The sequence below is a fragment of the Salmo trutta genome, chromosome 13 (assembly GCF_901001165.1).
Source record: "Salmo trutta chromosome 13, fSalTru1.1, whole genome shotgun sequence".
NCBI classification, from domain to species: Eukaryota; Metazoa; Chordata; class Actinopteri; order Salmoniformes; family Salmonidae; genus Salmo; species Salmo trutta.
Window position 1 is genome coordinate 30,000,075 of NC_042969.1, and position 18,066 is coordinate 30,018,140.

The 18,066-nt window shown below is 47.2% G+C and overlaps 1 protein-coding gene across 14 annotated transcripts in view; it reads right to left on the reverse strand.

The window, feature by feature from the left end:
• The window catches only part of LOC115205609 (ankyrin repeat and KH domain-containing protein 1), a 53,261-nt gene that overhangs the window by 1,889 nt on the left and 33,306 nt on the right, over positions 1–18,066 (reverse strand). For 10 of the 14 annotated variants that reach the window (XM_029771773.1, XM_029771772.1, XM_029771771.1 and 7 more), the window contains exons 24-36: positions 17,824–17,999; positions 17,504–17,666; positions 17,231–17,326; positions 16,751–17,069; positions 16,342–16,541; positions 13,184–13,485; positions 12,284–12,436; positions 11,326–11,475; positions 7,409–8,912; positions 5,017–5,194; positions 1,385–1,510; positions 971–1,216; positions 182–357 (exon numbers count right to left, since the gene is read on the reverse strand). In XM_029771773.1, coding sequence (XP_029627633.1) covers positions 182–357; positions 971–1,216; positions 1,385–1,510; positions 5,017–5,194; positions 7,409–8,912; positions 11,326–11,475; positions 12,284–12,436; positions 13,184–13,485; positions 16,342–16,541; positions 16,751–17,069; positions 17,231–17,326; positions 17,504–17,666; positions 17,824–17,999 — 3,789 coding nt within the window. Of the gene's footprint in view, positions 1–181; positions 358–970; positions 1,217–1,384; positions 1,511–4,154; positions 4,256–5,016; positions 5,195–7,408; positions 8,913–11,325; positions 11,476–12,283; positions 12,437–13,183; positions 13,486–16,341; positions 16,542–16,750; positions 17,070–17,230; positions 17,327–17,503; positions 17,667–17,823; positions 18,000–18,066 lie in introns of those variants that run through there. The other 4 variants (XM_029771775.1, XM_029771764.1, XM_029771765.1 and 1 more) reach the window with 3 other exon arrangements.

The following is an 18,066-nucleotide window of genomic DNA, read 5'->3' on the forward strand; positions in this document are numbered from 1 at the left end:
ATTAACATGGTCCCACCCTGGAGACAACCAGGCCCACTAACTACAGTATATTAACATGGTCCCACCCTGGAGACAACCAGGTCCACTAACTACAGTATATTAACATGGTCCTACCCTGGAGACACGGACAAAAAGAGGAATGGCCATTTGAGGTGATGATATACTTTCATGTCTATGTTACCTTGGGGAAGTCCATGTAGTTGTTGATGTGTTGCTGGTGGTAGTTGTTAGCGGGGTTAGAGATGCCGGTGTCGTCCTGCTCCATGGGCTGGTACTGGGAGAAGTTGTGGTCCGCCTGCAGCCCAGGGTGGATCACGTGACTGCCCATCAGGGGCTGAGACCAACCTGACATGGCTTCTAGAGGTGAGGGAGACGGGAGGTAAGACACAGAAACGGGGTGTGTGCGAGGGGGACACAGAGAAACAGGGTGTGTGCGAGGGAGCCAGGAGGTGAGAAAGAGAGAAACAGGGTGTGTGCGCGGGAGACGGGAGGTGAGAGAGAAACGGGGTGTGTGCGCGGGAGACGGGAGGTGAGAGAGAAACGGGGTGTGTGCGAGGGAGACGGGAGGTGAGAGAGAAACGGGGTGTGTGCGAGGGAGACGGGAGGTGAGAGAGAAACGGGGTGTGTGCGAGGGAGACGGGAGGTGAGAGAGAAACGGGGTGTGTGCGAGGGAGACGGGAGGTGAGAGAGAAACGGGGTGTGTGCGAGGGAGAGGGGAGGTGAGAGAGAAACGGGGTGTGTGCGAGGGAGACGGGAGGTGAGAGAGAAACGGGGTGTGTGCGAGGGAGACGGGAGGTGAGAGAGAAACGGGGTGTGTGCGAGGGAGACGGGAGGTGAGAGACAGAAATGGGGTTTGTGCGAAGAGGTGTGTGTATAGCCATCAGCTGTATATCAGGGCGGTAAGACATTGGGGATGGAGAGACCAGCGTGGGTTAGAGGTTGTGTGTCTGGTATGTGTGTGACTACTCACCCGAGGCGCTACCGACTCCGAAGGACCATATGCCTCCCTGTCCTACAGGAGCGGTGTAGGAGGTCTGGAGGAGAGGAGGGTTGACGGTGGTCTGTCTGATCCTCGCCAGCCTCTCTGTACCGATGGGAGGAGGCACCTTCCTGTCCTGCTGGCTGCTGCCCTGGCCCTGCTTGGCCTGGTGGGGAGGGGGGGCCACGGGGCCAGACGACGACACCGTGGAGGGAGGGGGCACCGCCTGGGACTCGCCTGGGGTGATGAGAGGTTAAGGGTTAGGTGTTTTGAGTCTAAAACACAGTTAAGCAAAAATCTCTTAAATTGTATTGGTTAAATAAATGTATGTTCCCTTGTGTTGAATTCCTGGAAAATAAGCTTCATGGCCATTTTAGATCCATTTTCACACATCTGTGTCAGTACCTGATGTGGAAGCGCTCCAGGGGTGAGGGGAAAAGTGCTGTCTGCTGAAGGAGGGGGTGCCAACAGCTGCTGGGCCGTGGAGATAGACTGGACTACCAGACATACTGGTAGCATAGCTGGTCAAAGCTACATACGGAGAGAGGAGAGAGAGTTAGAGGCCGATAGACTGCAGGTAGACTGGACTACAAGACAAACAATTGAAGTCAGAAGTTTACAAACACTTAGGTTGGAGTCATTAAAACTCGTTTTTCAACCACTCCACAAATTTCTTGTTAACAAACTAGAGTTTTGGCAAGTTGGTTAGGACATCTACTTTGTGCATGACAAGTAATTTTTCCAACAATTGTTTACAGACAGATTATTTCACTTAATTCAGTGTATCACAATTCAAGTGGGTCAGAAGTTTACATACACTAAGTTGACTGTGCCTTTAACTTCTTTGGGATAGGGGGTGGTATTTTGACGTCCAGATGATAAGCGTGCCCAAAGTAAACTGCCTGCTACTCAGGCCCAGAAGCTAGGATATGCATACAATTGGTAGATTTGGATAGAAAACACTCTAAAGTTTTTAAAAACTGTTGAAATAATGTCTGTGAGTATAACAGAACTGAAATGGCAGGCAAAACCCTGAGGACAAACCATCCCCACCAAACAAAATTCATCCTATCACTGATTTCAATGGCTGGCACTTTGATATTAGGGTGAAATCGTGCCCGATTGCAGTTCCTAGGGCTTCCACTAGATGTCAACAGTCTTTAGAAAGAGTTTCAGGCTGGTTTTTGGAAAAATGAGCCAGAAATTGTAGTTTTTCTAGGTGGCTCCCATTTTGGCTGTAATGTTTCCAAGCGCGTGGATGAGAGCGCGTTCTTTGGTATTTTTCTCCAGTAAAGACAATAATGATTCTCCATGTTAAATTTTATCGTTTATTTACGTATTAGGGTACCTAAGGATTGATTATAAACGTTGATTGACTTGTTTGGATATTTTATTGGTAACGTTTGGGATTCATTTTGTATGCATTATGAAGGAAGGAAATCAAGTGGATTATTGACTGAAGCACGCCAGCTATACTGAGTTTTTATGGATATAAAAGGACATTATCGAACACAAGGACCATTTGTAATGTAACAGACCTTTTGGAGTGCCAACAGAAGATCTTCAAAGGTAAGGCATTTTTTATATCGCTATTTCTGACTTTCGTGTCGCAACTCCCTGGTTGGAAATGATTTGTTATGCATTTGTGTGCTGGGCGCTGTCCTCAGATAATCGCATGGTTTGCTTTCGCCGTAAAGACTTTTTGAAATCTGACACCTTGGCTGGATTAACAACAGGTTAAGATTTATTTTGATGTATTGCACTTGTGATTTCATGAAAGTTTAATATTTATAGTAATTTAATTTGACGCTCTGCAATTTCACTGGAAATTGTCGAAACGGGACGGTAGCGTCCCAGTAATCCGCAAGTTAAACAGCTTGGAAAATTCCAGAATAGGATATCATGGCTGTAGAAACTTCTGATAGGCTAATTAACGTCAATTGGAGGTGTACCCGTGGATGTATTTCAAGGCCTACCTTCAAACTCAGTGCCTCTTTGCTTGGCATCATGGGAAAATCAAAAGAAACCAGTCAAGACCTCAGAAAATAAATTGTAGACCTCCACAAGTCTTGTTCATCCTTGGGAGCAATTTCCAAACGCCTGAAGGTACCACATTCATCTGTACAAACAATAGTACGCAAGTATAAACACCATGGGACCACGCAGCCGTCATACCGCACAGGAAGGAGACGCGTTCTGTCTCCTAGAGATGAACGTACTTTTGTGCGAAAAGTGCAAATCAATCCCAGAACAACAGCAAAGGACCTTGTGAAGATGCTGGAGGAAGCAGGTACAAAAGTATCTATATCCACAGTAAAACAAGTCCTATATCGACATAACCTGAAAGGCCGCTCAGCAAGGAAGAAGCCACTGCTCCAAAACAGCCATAAAAAAGCCAGACTACGGTTTGCAACTGCACATGGGGACAAAGATCATACTTTTTGGAGAAATGTCCTCTGGTCTGATGAAACAAAAATAGAACTGTTTGGCCATAATGATCATCGTTATGTTTGGAGGAGAAAGGGGAGGCTTGCAAGTCGAAGAACACCATCCCAACCGTGAACCACGGGGGTGGCAGCATCATGTTGTGGGGGTGCGTTGCTGCAGGAGGGACTAGTGCACTTCAAAAAATAGATGGCATCAGGAGAAAGGAAAATTATGTGGATATATTGAAGCAACATCTCAAGACATCAGTCAGGAAGTTAAAGCTTGGTCGCAAATGGGTCTTCCAAATGGACAAGGACCCCAAGCATACTTCCAAAGTTGTTGCAAAATGGCTTAAGGACAACAAAGTCAAGGTATTGGAGTGGCCATCACATAGCCCTGACCTCAATCCTATAGAACATTTGTGAGCAGAACTGAAAAAGCGTGTGCGAGCAAGGGAGGCCTACAAACCTGGCTCAGTTACACCAGCTCTGTCAGGAGGAATGGGCCAAAATTCACCCAACTTATTGTGAGAAGCTTGTGGAAGACTACCCAAAACATTTGACCCAAGTTAAACAATTTAAAGGCAATGCTACCAAATACTAATTGAGTGTATGTAAACTTCTGAGCCACTGGGAATGTGATGAAAGAAATAAATCATTCTCTCTACTATTATTCTGACATTTCACATTCTTAAAATAAAGTGGTGATCCTAACTGACCTAAGACAGGGAATTTTCACTAGGATTAAATGTCAAGAATTGTGAAGAACAGAGTGTAAATGTATTTGGCTAAAGTGTATGTAAACTTCTGACTTCAACTGTACTGGTAGCATAGCTGGTCAGACTCAGAGCTGTAAGACAGGGAGAGAGTTTGGGGTGTAAGGTTGACCAATAAACTGAAGTTGAAATTGGGTTTCTATTTCAGGAACAAATCTTGCTTTTCAATGTTAGTCTGAAAGGATGTTGTTCAAAGCACTTACAAACAAAGAAATCAGTGCTGGATTGTCTATATGCAGGCCTCAGCAAGTACCTTAAACTCTGGACACAGTGTATCATGGTGCTTTGAGATGTATTACCAATGCTAGATCACTTTCCCATCACTGTGATCTGTGTGCTATGGTGCAATGGACCTCTCCCTCCACCAGGAGGCTAAAGCACTGCCACACTTGTATGTACAAAGCATTGATGGACAACTGCCTTTGTATCTCTGTTCCTTACTGACCAGATCAGTCACTCACTCAATAGTCTTCATTCACAGTCGCTGTTGTCCTTGTCTGTTCCTAAGGCTAGAACTGAGATGGGAAACAATCTTTTTCTCTTAATACCCTTTCATCCTGGAACATGCTTCAGAAGATTGTAAAGTTAGGGGAGTTAGTGTCCTTGCCTGTTTTTAAGACTGATCGACAACACTGTGATAACTGCAGTTGTTTCTAATATTCAATTGTGTCTGTAACTTGTGACACTTTGTCTTTTGTGTGTATACTGTATTTTTCTGTAATGTTTTATGGACACTGCTATTTCCCTGTTTTGCCTTCTTGCCAGGTCGCCCTCGCAAGAGGTTTTTAACCTCAATGGGTTTTACCTGGTTAAAAAAAAAAAATGGCCCTTTTACCAATAGGACTGTTGACCATCCTCTGTGAGGCAGAGCGGTACCCAGGGGCCTTGGAGCTGTCTGGAGGGGCCATCATGCCATCCATCTGGCCCATGTAGGCGGGGGGGGCAGAATACTGCTGCTCAGGAGGGGAGCGGGCAGGGAGGTGGCACGCACCCCACACCTGGTTGTTACCCACCTAATAGAGAGAAGTAGTTAGTGAGCAACTGGGGCACAGGCACTGAAGTTTAGGTCACAACCTTTAAACATGTTGTTACTCTATGGCAGGGCTCTCCAACCCCGTTCCTGGAGAGATACCCTTCTGTAGGTTTCAACTCCAACCCCGTTCCTGGAGAGATACCCTTCTGTAGGTTTCAACTCCAACCCCGTTCCTGGAGAGATACCCTTCTGTAGGTTTCAACTCCAACCCCGTTCCTGGAGAGATACCCTTCTGTAGGTTTCAACTCCAACCCCGTTCCCGGAGAGATACCCTTCTGTAGGTTTCAAGTCCAACCCTGTTCCTGGAGAGATACCCTTCTGTAGGTTTCAACTCCAACCCCGTTCCTGGAGAGATACCCTTCTGTAGGTTTCAACTCCAACCCCGTTCCTGGAGAGATACCCTTCTGTAGGTTTCAACTCCAACCCCGTTCCTGGAGAGATACCCTTCTGTAGGTTTCAACTCCAACCCCGTTCCCGGAGAGATACCCTTCTGTAGGTTTCAAGTCCAACCCTGTTCCTGGAGAGATACCCTTCTGTAGGTTTCAACTCCAACCCCGTTCCTGGAGAGATACCCTTCTGTAGGTTTCAACTCCAACCCCGTTCCTGGAGAGATACCCTTCTGTAGGTTTCAACTCCAACCCCGTTCCTGGAGAGATACCCTTCTGTAGGTTTCAACTCCAACCCCGTTCCTGGAGAGATACCCTTCTGTAGGTGTTCCCTCCAACCCCAGTTGTAACTAACCTGATTCAGTTTATCAACCAGCTAATTATTAGAATCAGGTACGCTAGATTAGGGTTGGAGTATAAACCTACAGGACGGTATCTCTATAGGAACAGGGTTGGAGTATAAACCTACAGGACGGTATCTCTATAGGAACAGGGTTGGAGTATAAAACCTACAGGACGGTATCTCTATAGGAACAGGGTTGGAGTATAAACCTACAGGACGGTATCTCTATAGGAACAGGGTTGGAGTATAAACCTACAGGACGGTATTTCTATAGGAACAGGGTTGGAGTATAAACCTACAGGACGGTATCTCTATAGGAACAGGGTTGGAGTATAAACCTACAGGACGGTATCTCTATAGGAACAGGGTTGGAGTATAAACCTACAGGACGGTATCTCTATAAGAACAGGATTGGAGTTAAAACCTACAGGACGGTATCTCTATAGGAACAGGGTTGGAGTTAAAACCTACAGGACGGTATCTCTATAGGAACAGGGTTGGAGTATAAACCTACAGGACGGTATTTCTATAGGAACAGGGTTGGAGTATAAACCTACAGGACGGTATCTCTATAGGAACAGGGTTGGAGTTAAAACCTACAGGACGGTATCTCTATAGGAACAGGGTTGGAGTTAAAACCTACAGGACGGTATCTCTATAGGAACAGGGTTGGAGTTAAAACCTACAGGACGGTATCTCTATAGGAACAGGATTGGAGTTAAAACCTACAGGACGGTATCTCTATAGGAACAGGGTTGGAGTATAAACCTACAGGACGGTATCTCTATAGGAACAGGGTTGGAGTATAAACCTACAGGACGGTATCTCTATAGGAACAGGGTTGGAGTATAAACCTACAGGACGGTATCTCTATAGGAACAGGATTGGAGTTAAAACCTACAGGACGGTATCTCTATAGGAACAGGATTGGAGTTAAAACCTACAGGACGGTATCTCTATAGGAACAGGGTTGGAGTTAAAACCTACAGGACGGTATCTCTATAGGAACAGGGTTGGAGTTAAAACCTACAGGACGGTATCTCTATAGGAACAGGGTTGGAGTTAAAACCTACAGGACGGTATCTCTATAGGAACAGGATTGGAGTTAAAACCTACAGGACGGTATCTCTATAGGAACAGGGTTGGAGTTAAAACCTATAGGATGGTATCTCTACAGGAACAGGGTTGGAGTTAAAACCTATAGGATGGTATCTCTACAGGAACAGGGTTGGAGTTAAAACCTACTGGACAGTATCTCTCCAGAAACAGGGTTGGAGTTAAAACCTATAGGATGGTATCTCTACAGGAACAGGGTTGGAGTTAAAACCTACAGGATGGTATCTCTACAGGAACAGGGTTGGAGTTAAAACCTACTGGACAGTATCTCTCCAGGAACAGGGTTAGAGAGCCCTGCTCTATTGTAATAAAATGTTTTTCTGTGGATAATAAAAATAGTGGCACCCACCTGGTTGTTGTTGTCGAACATGCTGCTGAAATGGTTGAAGAGAGCTGCAGGGCCGAAGTTAGGGGGCATCTGCTGAGGCTTGGCACCACCATGGACCTGCTGCTGCATCTGAGAGCCGTTCATCAGATCCATGGAGGACTGGGGCTGAGGGGGCATGGAGGTGGGCTGGGACACCTGGGGCTGCTTCTGTTTGGGGTGCTCATGTTGCTGTGTGTTGTGGGGTAGGAACGGTTGTTGTTGTTGCTGCTGCTGCTGGTTGGGGTGTTGGTAGTATGCGGTCTGCATGCGGTGTGAGATGCGGGGAGCGAGAGCTGAGAAGTGGGGTACGGTGCTGTTGGGGTGTTTGTGTGAGGGGGCGGAGGAGGATGGGGAGAGGTGGGAGCTGGACTGAAGAGGGAGGAGAGGTGGAGGGGGGTCTGATGAGGTGGAGGAGGTTAGGGGAGGAGGGGGTTGGTGCTGCTGCTGCTGGCGGGGCTCAGGTTTGGAGGGGGCAGCCATGGCAGGGGCGGTGAAACCACCTGAACTAACCACATTGTTGACTGAGACGAGCTGGGCCTCCTGAGAAAGGGAGGGGGTCAGCTTCTCCTTGCCTGGGGGAGCAGTGGGGGCGCTGGGGGGTGACTTGAGGGGCTGTGAGATGGGTGCGACCTGGGGATGAGGAGTGTTAGGGGCGTATGTAGCCATTAAGCCCGTGTGTTGGTGGGCGGGAGACCCTGTACCTCTCACTGAGTGACTACTACTACTACTGACAGTGGTGGCAGTAACCATGGAGACAGAGTTGACCCCTGTGTGCTTGGGGTCAGAGGTGAACAGCTGTTTCCTGACTGAGGAAGGGGTGGGGGCACTGGGTTGGGCCTGGGCCCCATGAGGGGGGTTAGGGGTGTGGGGTGACCCTGTAGTCGTAGCTGTCTGACTGTTAGAGGCACTAGGGCTGGAGACAGAGGAGCCCGTGGATGATGTGTTAATGTGATCATTATGACTAGACATGTTGGATCTGGCCTGGTTGTTCCCACTACTACCACCGTTGTGTTTGGGGGAGCTGTTGGCACTACCGGGACTCAGCGGCCGCACCGGGAACGGGCCCCAGGTGCTGGCGGCAGGGGAGAAGGTCCCACCGAACTGGGCCATGGGCAGCCTGGGGAGCCTGATCTGATGCATGGTCTGGGCTGCCAGGAGGGCCAGCTGGGGATGGGCGTAGGCCAGGGGGAGAGACACGGGGAAGGGCTGCCTCACCCCAGACAGACCCTTACCCATCTTACCCCCTGTCTGAGAGGATGAGGACTGGAAGGAAACCCCAGAGGACGTGACCAGGGAGCCCAGGGCCTTGGCCCCGATGGTGAGGTTAAGGTTACCCCCAGTGGGGGTGGGGAAGGGGGCTGAGGTGGTCTTGGAGCCCGGGGCCCTGATGTGGTTCCTGGGGATCAGGTCCTCTAGTTCCTTGGCTGGGTCCTGGATCAGAGAGTTGATCAGCTGGACTGCGTGGCGTGTTGACTCTGTGCCACCTCTGGAATGGACCATCACAACACGGGTCAGGGGCCACACAACAATGTACACATTCCACGGACATAATTCCAACCAATCACAGTATCTCAACTCTTCACTGATCTCCTGGAGATACAGCAGGAGGATTGTTTAGACACTACACTTCATTCCTTTTAAATATGTAGAATCACTCATAAATCACCAAATAGCTATTAACCTTCTAAATACGTAGAATCACTCAGATCAGTGGTTCCCGTACCCTTTCAAACATTCAACCTCCAGCTGAGTACCCCCTCTAGCACCAGGGTCAGCGCACTCTCAAATGTTGTTTTTTGCCACATTTACGTCATTTAGCCACCATTGTAAGCCTGCCACACACACACACACACACACACACACCCCAACCATATGATACATTTATTAAACATAAGAATTAGTGTGAGTTTTTGTCACAACCCAGCTCGTGGGAAGTGACAAAGAGCTCTTATAGGACCAGGGCATAAATAATAATATAATAAATCATGCTTGAAAGGATGCACATAACTCTGCAATGTTGGGTTGTATTGGAGAGAGTCTCAGTCTTAAATCATTTTCCACACACAGTCTGTGCCTGTATTTAGTTTCATACTAGTGAGGGCCGAGGATCCACTCTCACATAGGTACGTGGTTGCAAAGGGCATCAGTGTCTTAGTTCGATTTGCCAAGGCAGGATACTCTGAGCGCAGCCCAATCCAGAAATCTGGCCGTGGCTTAAATTACATTTTCACAGAACCGCTTGTTGCAATTTCGATGAGGCTCTTGTTCAGATATCGGTAAGTGGACTGGAGGCAGGGCAAGAAAGGGATAACGAATGCAGTTGTTTGTGTCATCCGTTTAGGGAAAGTACCTGCGTAATTGCGCACCCAACTCACTCAGCTGCTTCGCTACATCACATTTGACATTGTCCGTAAGCGTGAGTTCATTTTCACACAAAAAATCATACAATGATGGAAAGACCTGTGTGTTGTCCTTGTTAATGCAGACAGAGAAGAGCTCCAACTTCTTAATCATAACCTCAATTTTGTCCCGCACATTGAATATAGTTGTGAATATAGTTGAGTCCCTGTAATCCTAGATTCAGATCATTCAGGTGAGAAAAAGCATCACCCAGATAGGCCAGTCGTGTGAGAAACTCATCATGCAAGCGGTCAGACAAGTGAAAATTATGGTCAGTAAAGAAAGCTTTAAGCTTGTCTCTCAATTTTAAAAAACGTGTCAATACTTTGCCCCTTGATAACCAGCGCACTTCTGTATGTTGTAAAAGCGTGACATGGTCTCTGCCCATATCATTGTGTAGTGCAGAAAATACACAAGAGTTCAGGGGCCTTGCTTTAACAAAGTTAAACATTTTCACTGTAGTGTCCAAAACGTCTTTCAAGCCATCAGGCATTCCCTTGGCAGCAAGGGCCTCTTGGTGGATGCTGCAGTGGACCCAAGTGGCATCAGGAGCAACTACTTGCACGCACATTACCACTCCCCTATGTCTCCCTGTCATGGCTTTTGTGCCATCAGTACAGATACCAACACATCTTGACCACCAAAGTCCATTTGATGTCACAAAGCTGTCCAGTACTTCAAAAATATCCTCTCATGTTGTCCTGGTATCCAGTGGTTTGCAGAAGAGGATGTTTTCCTTAATTGACCCCCCATAAACGTAAAGGACATATACCAGGAGCTGTGCCAGGCCTGCCACGTCTGTTGACTCATCCAGCTGTAATGCATAGAATTTACTGTCTTGTATGCGAACCAGCACTTGTTTCAAAACATCTCCTGCCATGTCACTGATGCGTTGTGAAACAGTGTTGTTTGATGAAGATTGTCCCAGCATTGTCCCAGCCATATCTGCGGCAGCAGGAAGAATTAAGTCCTCCACAATAGTATGGGGCTTGTCTGTCCTAGCCACTAGGTAGCTCACCATATAAGACGCTTCCGTGGCTTATTCTTCAAATAGTCATGTTTTGTTTCTAAATGTCTGCGCAAGAGTGAAGGTTTCCCGTGAGAGAGTAACGGTTAATGTGACTGGATGTTAATATTTGACTAGGCTACCTGTATTTGACATTATGTTGTTATTTCTCTGAACACTAGATGGTTGAAATGTTATTTTTGGCAGTGAAACGAGGCTACTCAGGAGAGGAAAAAACCTCACCCAAATGTATAGCCCCGTTGGAAAATATAAACGTACTGTTATTTTTAAGTGAATCACATTTTTATTTGGTGTACCCCCGACAACCTTGCGCATTCCCCTGGTAGTTTGGGAAAACCTGACTCAGATAAATCAACGCATAGCTATTCCCCTTTTCTCTGCTTTCCTCCTGTTCAGTTCTCTACTCTGCTGACTGGTGTAATAGTGGGCCGCCGCCACCAGAGAGGTCCCCTCCCTCCCTCTCTGTCCCTACCTGATGGTGATCATTCTCTCTCCGTTCTTGTCTTTCTGTTTGTCCACATCAATGTGTGCTCCCGTCACGTCCTGTATAGCTGTGATGTTGCAGCCTCCTCTACCCATGATCCTCGACACCACCGAGGCCGGCACCGACAGCTTCTTGGACCTGCAGCCCGGAGGGGAGGGGGGGGGGGGGGGAAAAAAAAAAAAAAAAAAGAAAGAGAAAGAAAGAGAGAGAGAGAAAGAAAGAGAGAGAAAGAAAGAGAGAGAGAAAGAGAGAGAGAGAGAAAGAGAGAGAGAAAGAAAGAAAGAGAGAGAGAGAAAGAGAGAGAGAAAGAGAGAGAGAAAGAGAGAGAGAAAGAGAGAGAGAAAGAGAGAGAGAAAGAGAAAGAGAAAGAGAGAGAGAAAGAGAAAAAGAGAGAAAGAGAGAAAGAGAGAAAGAGAGAAAGAGAGAAAGAGAGAGAAAGAGAGAGAGAGAGAGAGAGAGAGAGAGAGAGAGAGAGAGAGAGAAAGAGAGAAAGAGAGAAAGAGAGAAAGAGAGAAAGAGAGAGAGAGAGAGAGAGAGAGAGAGAGAGAGAGAGAGAGAGAGAGAGAGAGAGAGAGAGAGAGAGAGAGAGAGAGAGAGAGAGAGAGAGAGAGAGAGAGAGAGAGAGAGAGAGAGAGAGAGAGAGAGAGAGATTCATATGGGGTTTAGAACCGGGCCAAAGGACAAGATCCATGGGGAGCCACAGGACTGACAAATTACTAGGGGTACTTGGCCTATCCACAGGGGGTACTTGAGAAGACACATGAGACCATAGGTCTACTGGTAAAATACACATGAGGGGGTACTTCAGGGGTACTCCAGGCAGAGCAAAATTCAGTTGGTGGTACAGTAACCGAAAAAGGTTGGGAACCACTGGCCTAAAATGACCTATAGATTAACTTGAAGCATTTCTAGAAGGATTTTATGGATGGTGTGCGTGTCTACCCACCGTCTCACCACCTCCTTCCAACCCTCCTCTCTCTTCTGTCCCCTCTTGGGGCTGGTGAGGCTCTTGCTGTTGGAGGATGTGACGGGTAGCGACATGGTCTTAAACTGAGACGGTACAGAGCTGCTGGGGGTCAACTCACTCATGTCTGGAGCTCTGAGAGGGGGGAGGGACAGAGGGGGAGCAGGCGAGAGAGAGAGGGGGAGAGAAAGAGAGAAAGGGATACAAGGTCAGATTCACAATTAATAAGGTTGCCGTTTTTAACTACCTACTTGTATTAGAAATGCATAGTTCTGTGTGATTGGAGGTGCTTGACCAGCTCCTTTAGTAAAACTACAGTTCTGTGTGATTGGAGGTGCTTGACCAGCTCCTTTAGGAAAACTACAGTTCTGTGTGATTGGAGGTGCTTGACCAGCTCCTTTAGGAAAACTACAGTTCTGTGTGATTGGAGGTGCTTGACCAGCTCCTTTAGTAAAACTACAGTTCTGTGTGATTGGAGGTGCTTGACCAGCTCCTTTAGGAAAACTACAGTTCTGTGTGATTGGAGGTGCTTGACCAGCTCCTTTAGGAAAACTACAGTTCTGTGTGATTGGAGGTGCTTGACCAGCTCCTTTAGGAAAACTACAGTTCTGTATGATTGGAGGTGCTTGACCAGCTCCTTTAGGAAAACTACAGTTCTGTGTGATTGGAGGTGCTTGACCAGCTCCTTTAGGAAAACTACAGTTCTGTGTGATTGGAGGTGCTTGACCAGCTCCTTTAGTAAAACTACAGTTCTGTGTGATTGGAGGTGCTTGACCAGCTCCTTTAGGAAAACTACAGTTCTGTGTGATTGGAGGTGCTTGACCAGCTCCTTTAGGAAAACTACAGTTCTAACTCAAACCAAAGGTGCTGCAGGTCACTCACTTCTGTGTAGGTTTGGAGATGGAGACGGTGACTGGGTGTAGCTGAGGACAGTGTCTCTTCTCTGGGCCTGGCTGCAGGCTGTGAGAGGGGCCCGAAGAGGAAGAGGAGGAAGAGGAAGAGGAGGAAGAGGAGAGGTCAGGGAGGAAGTTGAGCTCCTGGCTCTTGCCCCCACTGCTGCTACTCTCACTGGCACAGTCGGTGCTGTCCAGGGGGTCTGAGTCGCTGGTGCCCCCTGCACCCCCAGCCCCGCCCCGCGGCTCCCCATGGATCTTGTTTGCCTTGTGCTGTGCCAGCACCACCTGCTGGACAGAGATGGAATTATCACTGATTAGACACCTTGATTGACTTGCTTTGACGGTATAATTTTGAAAGGAAATGTGTATGTATTTACAGCCTCTCAGAAAAAAACCACTGGCTTCACTATCTTGTCCTTGAATTTAGCTAAATTATATTTTACAGTCATGACCAGCAGTATGTGGACACCTGCTCATCGAACAGCTCATTCCAAAATCATGGGCATTAATATGGAGTTGGTCCCCCTCTGCTCCTATAACAACCTCCACTCTTCTGGGTAAGGCGTTCCACTAGACGTTGGAACATTGCTGCGGGGACTTGCTTCCATTCAGCCACAAGAGCATTAGTGAGGTCAGCCACTGATGTTGGGCGATTAGGCCTGGCTCACAGTCGGCATTCCAATTCATCCCAAGGGTGTTAGATGGGGTTGAGGTCAGGGCTCTGTGCAGGCCAGTCAAATTTTTCAACACCGATCTCAACAAACCATTTCTGCATGGACCTCGCTTCATGCACAGGGGCATTGTCATGCCGAAACAGGAAAGGGCCTTCCCCAAACTGTTGCCACAAAGTTGGAAGCACAAAATCATCTAGAATGTCATTGTATGCTGTAGTGTTAAGATTTCCCTTCACTGGAACTAAGGGGCCTAGCCTGAACCATGAAAAACAGCCCCAGACCATTATTCCTCCTCCACCAAACTTTACAGTTGGCACTATGCATTGGGGCAGGTAGTGTTCTTCTGGCATCCGCCAAACCCAGATTCGTCTGTCGGACTGCCTGATGCTGTGTGCGGCTGCTCGGCCATGAAAACCCATTTCATAAAGCTCCTGATGAACAGTTCTTGTGCTGAAGTTGCTTCCAGAGGCAGTATGGAACTCGGTAGTGAGTGTTGAAACCGAGGACAAACTTTCTATGCACTTCAGCACTCGGCGGTCCCATTCTGTGAGGTTGTGTGGCCTACCACTTCGCGGCTGAGCCATTGTTTCTCCTAGACGTTTCCACGTCACAATAACATCACTTACATTTGACCAGGGCAGCTCTAGCAGGGCAGAAATTTAACAAGCTGACTCATTGGAAAGGTGGCATCCTATGACAGTGCCACGTTGAAAGTCACTGAGCTATTCAGTAAGGCCATTCTACTGCCAATGTTTGTCTATGGAGATTGCATTGCTGTGTGCTTGATTTTATACACTTGTCAGCAATGTGTGTGGCTGAAATAGCCAAATCCAGTAATTTGAAGGGGTGTCCACATACGTGTGTGTGTATATATATAAGTTTGGACACATCTACTCATGCAAGGGTTTTTCTTTATTTTTACATTGTATAATAGTGAAGACATCAAAACTACGAAACCAAATAAAATAAAGGGTTATACGAATTAATATATATTTTATATTTGAGATTCTTCAAATAGTCCCACTTTGCCTTGATGACAGCTTTGCACAATCTTTGCATTCTCTCAACCAGCTTCACCTGGAATGCTTTTCCAACAGTCTTGAATGAGTTCCCACATATGCTGAGCACTTGTTGGCTGCATTTCCTTCACTCTGCGGTCCAACCAATCCCAAACCATCTCAACTGGGTTGAGGTCGGGTGATTTTGGAGGCCAGGTCATCTGATGCAGCACTACATCACTCTCCTTCTTGGTCAAATAGCCCTTGCACAGCCTGGAGGTGTGTTGAGTCATTGTCCTGTTGAAAAACAAATGATAGTCCCACTAAGCGCAAACCAGATGGGACGGCGCATCGCTGCAGAATGCTGTGGTAACCCATGCTGGTTAAGTGTGCCTTGAATTCTAAATAAATCACTGACAGTGTCACCAGCAAAGCACCCGCACACAACCTCCTCCTCCATGCTTCACGGTGGGAATCACACATGGAGATCATCCTACTCCGCGTCTCACAAAGACACGGCGGTTTAAACCAAAAATCTCAAATTTGGACTCATCAGACCAAAGGACAGATTTCCACTGGTCTAATGTCCATTGGTCATGTTTCTTGGCCCAAGCAAGTCTCTTCTTGTTATTGGTGTCCTTTAATAGTAGTTTCTTTGCAGCAATTCAACCATGAAGGCCTGATTCACGCAGTCTCCTCTGAACAGTTGATGTTGAGATGTGTCTGTTACTTGAACTCTGTGAAGCATTTATTTGGGCTGCAATGTCTGAGGCTGGTAACTCAAATGAACTTATCCTCTGCAGCAGAGGTAACTCTGGGTCTTCCTTTCCTGTGGTGGTACCAATGAGAGACAGTTATCATAGCACTTGATGTTTTTTGCGACTGCACTCAAATAAACTTTAAAAGTTCTTGACATTTTCCAGATTGACTGACCTTCATGTCTTAAGTAATGATGGACTGTCATTTCTCTTTGCTTATTTGTGCCGTTGTTGCCATAATATGGACTTGGTCTTTTACCAAATAGGGTTGTCTTCTGCATACCCCCCTAGTCACAACACAACTGATTGGCTCAAACGCATTCAGGAAAGAAATTCCACAAATTAACTTTTAACAAGGCACACCTGTTAATTGAAATGCATTCCAGGTGACTACCTCATGAAGCTGGTTGAGAGAATGCCAAGAGTGTGCAAAGCTGTCATCAAGGCGAAGGGTGGCTACTTTGAAAAATCTCTAAAGATATTTTGAGTTGTTTAACACTTGGTTACTACATGATTCCATGTGTGTCATTTCATAGTTCTGATGTCGAAAATAGTAAAAATAAAGCAAAACCCTTGAATGAGCAAGTGTGTCCAAACTTTTGACTGGTACTGTGTGTATTTTTATATGTGTGTGTGTGTACAAAATCTAAATGTGAATCTATACTTTAAATACACCAACTGCCTGTGGGTCCTGCAGTATGATTGGTTAGTTACCTGTGGGTCCTGACGTATGATTGGTTCGCTAGGGGAGGAGTCCTTGGTCTTGTTTTTCTTGCTCTTGCGGTTGGTGCTGGTCGTCGTGGCAACACTGGCCCTCTTCTTACCGAACACAGAGCTGAAGGAGGGCGAGGTGGCGGGAATACCGATTGTGGTGGTAGTGGTCGCACTGGGGGGGTCGATGGGGGGGTCCACTTCTGAAGAGCGGGAGGGATGAACGTAGAGTTGAAGAGATAGTTCCACTATATTACATAGACATGTGTTTCCTTACTTTGAAAACAGTCTACGGACAAGGTTTGACTGCAATCTACACGTAGCTTTTGTTAAACTAGCCACAGCAAACAAATGTTAATAATCAGCATTTTGGGAACAAAAGTTTAGACATTGAAATCAAGATATAATTTACCCTCAGTGGAGTCATCCTGCTTCTGCATCTCACAGTCCTCCTCCCCCTCCTCCTTGGTTGTCTTCTGCTCCTCTTCCTCCTCCTCCTCTTCCTCCTCCTCTTCCTCCTGCTTTTTCTTCTGTTCCTCCTTCTTCTTCTTGCGTTTCTCCTTGCGTTTCTCTCTCTTGGCGGCGAGGGCCTGCTTCTTGCTCTCCTCTCTGGACTTCTCCAGGTCGAGCTCCTTGAGCAGAATGCTGGCGTTCTTGTTGGCTTCAGCAGCCTGCTGGTCTTTGGCTTTGACAATGGTCTCCATGCACTGATGGCACTTCTTCAACAACTCCTGAGAGCGAGGGAGGGATAGAGAGTTCGTGGAGTTAGTGGACACAACTTTTTCTAACCCACTGCCAGACTTATACAAGATATGGCGCATTTGACAGTCAATGATATCCAGCCAACATACAAGCTCAAAGAGTGACCATTCCAAACCGGTGGAGGTGTTACCTTGTCAGCAATGGTGGCGATGTATCTCATACACTCAATGTCTGAGGGGAACTGGTTGACCTCTTTTACCAGGTACTGAACAACCTTTACATGACCCTGAGAAACACAGACAAGGGGAGAGAGAAGATGACGGGTAACTGTAAAATAGGCCAATATTGTTTCAGGCTGGGAGCAGTAAAGGTATGAGGAAGACTGTAGGACCTAGTACTGGAACTAGGTAGTGAGAGGGCCAGGTGTTGCAGAGGGGAAGGGTCATCCTGCGACACGACCTACCTTGCGGAAGGCAGCCATGAGCGGTGTGATCTTGCGGTTGTCTGCAGCATCTACGTCGGCCCCAGCCTGCACCAGCAGCTGAACCACGTCAAAATGGCCGCCGTTGGCCGCCAGCCACAGAGGTGTGTTCCCTTTCTTATTGCGCACGTCAATGTGAGCCCCTCTGGAGAACGGAGGAAAACAGGGACAGCAGATAAACACAGGATAAAAAGATGAACAAGAGAATCAAGATGTTACCTTTTAGGGAAATTCCTGGCTTCAAAATGAATACTCAGACCTTCATTCTGAATAAATCATTGATTAGTTGGTTTAATGCCCACCTGTTGATGAGCAGCTCACAGAACTTGTAGTGGCCCTTGTCTGCAGCGATGGTGAGGGCTGTGTCTCGGGACGAGGGGACAGGAGGGGCGTTGACGTCAGCCCCTTTATCCAGCAGCACCCGGCCCACTTCAGCATAGCCCCCCGACGCTGCCTCCATCAGCGGGGTCAGACCAGTCTACCAGGGGAGGGGAGGTCAACATCACATGTATAATATGGAGCAAATCCCTGAAACACTTAGTCAG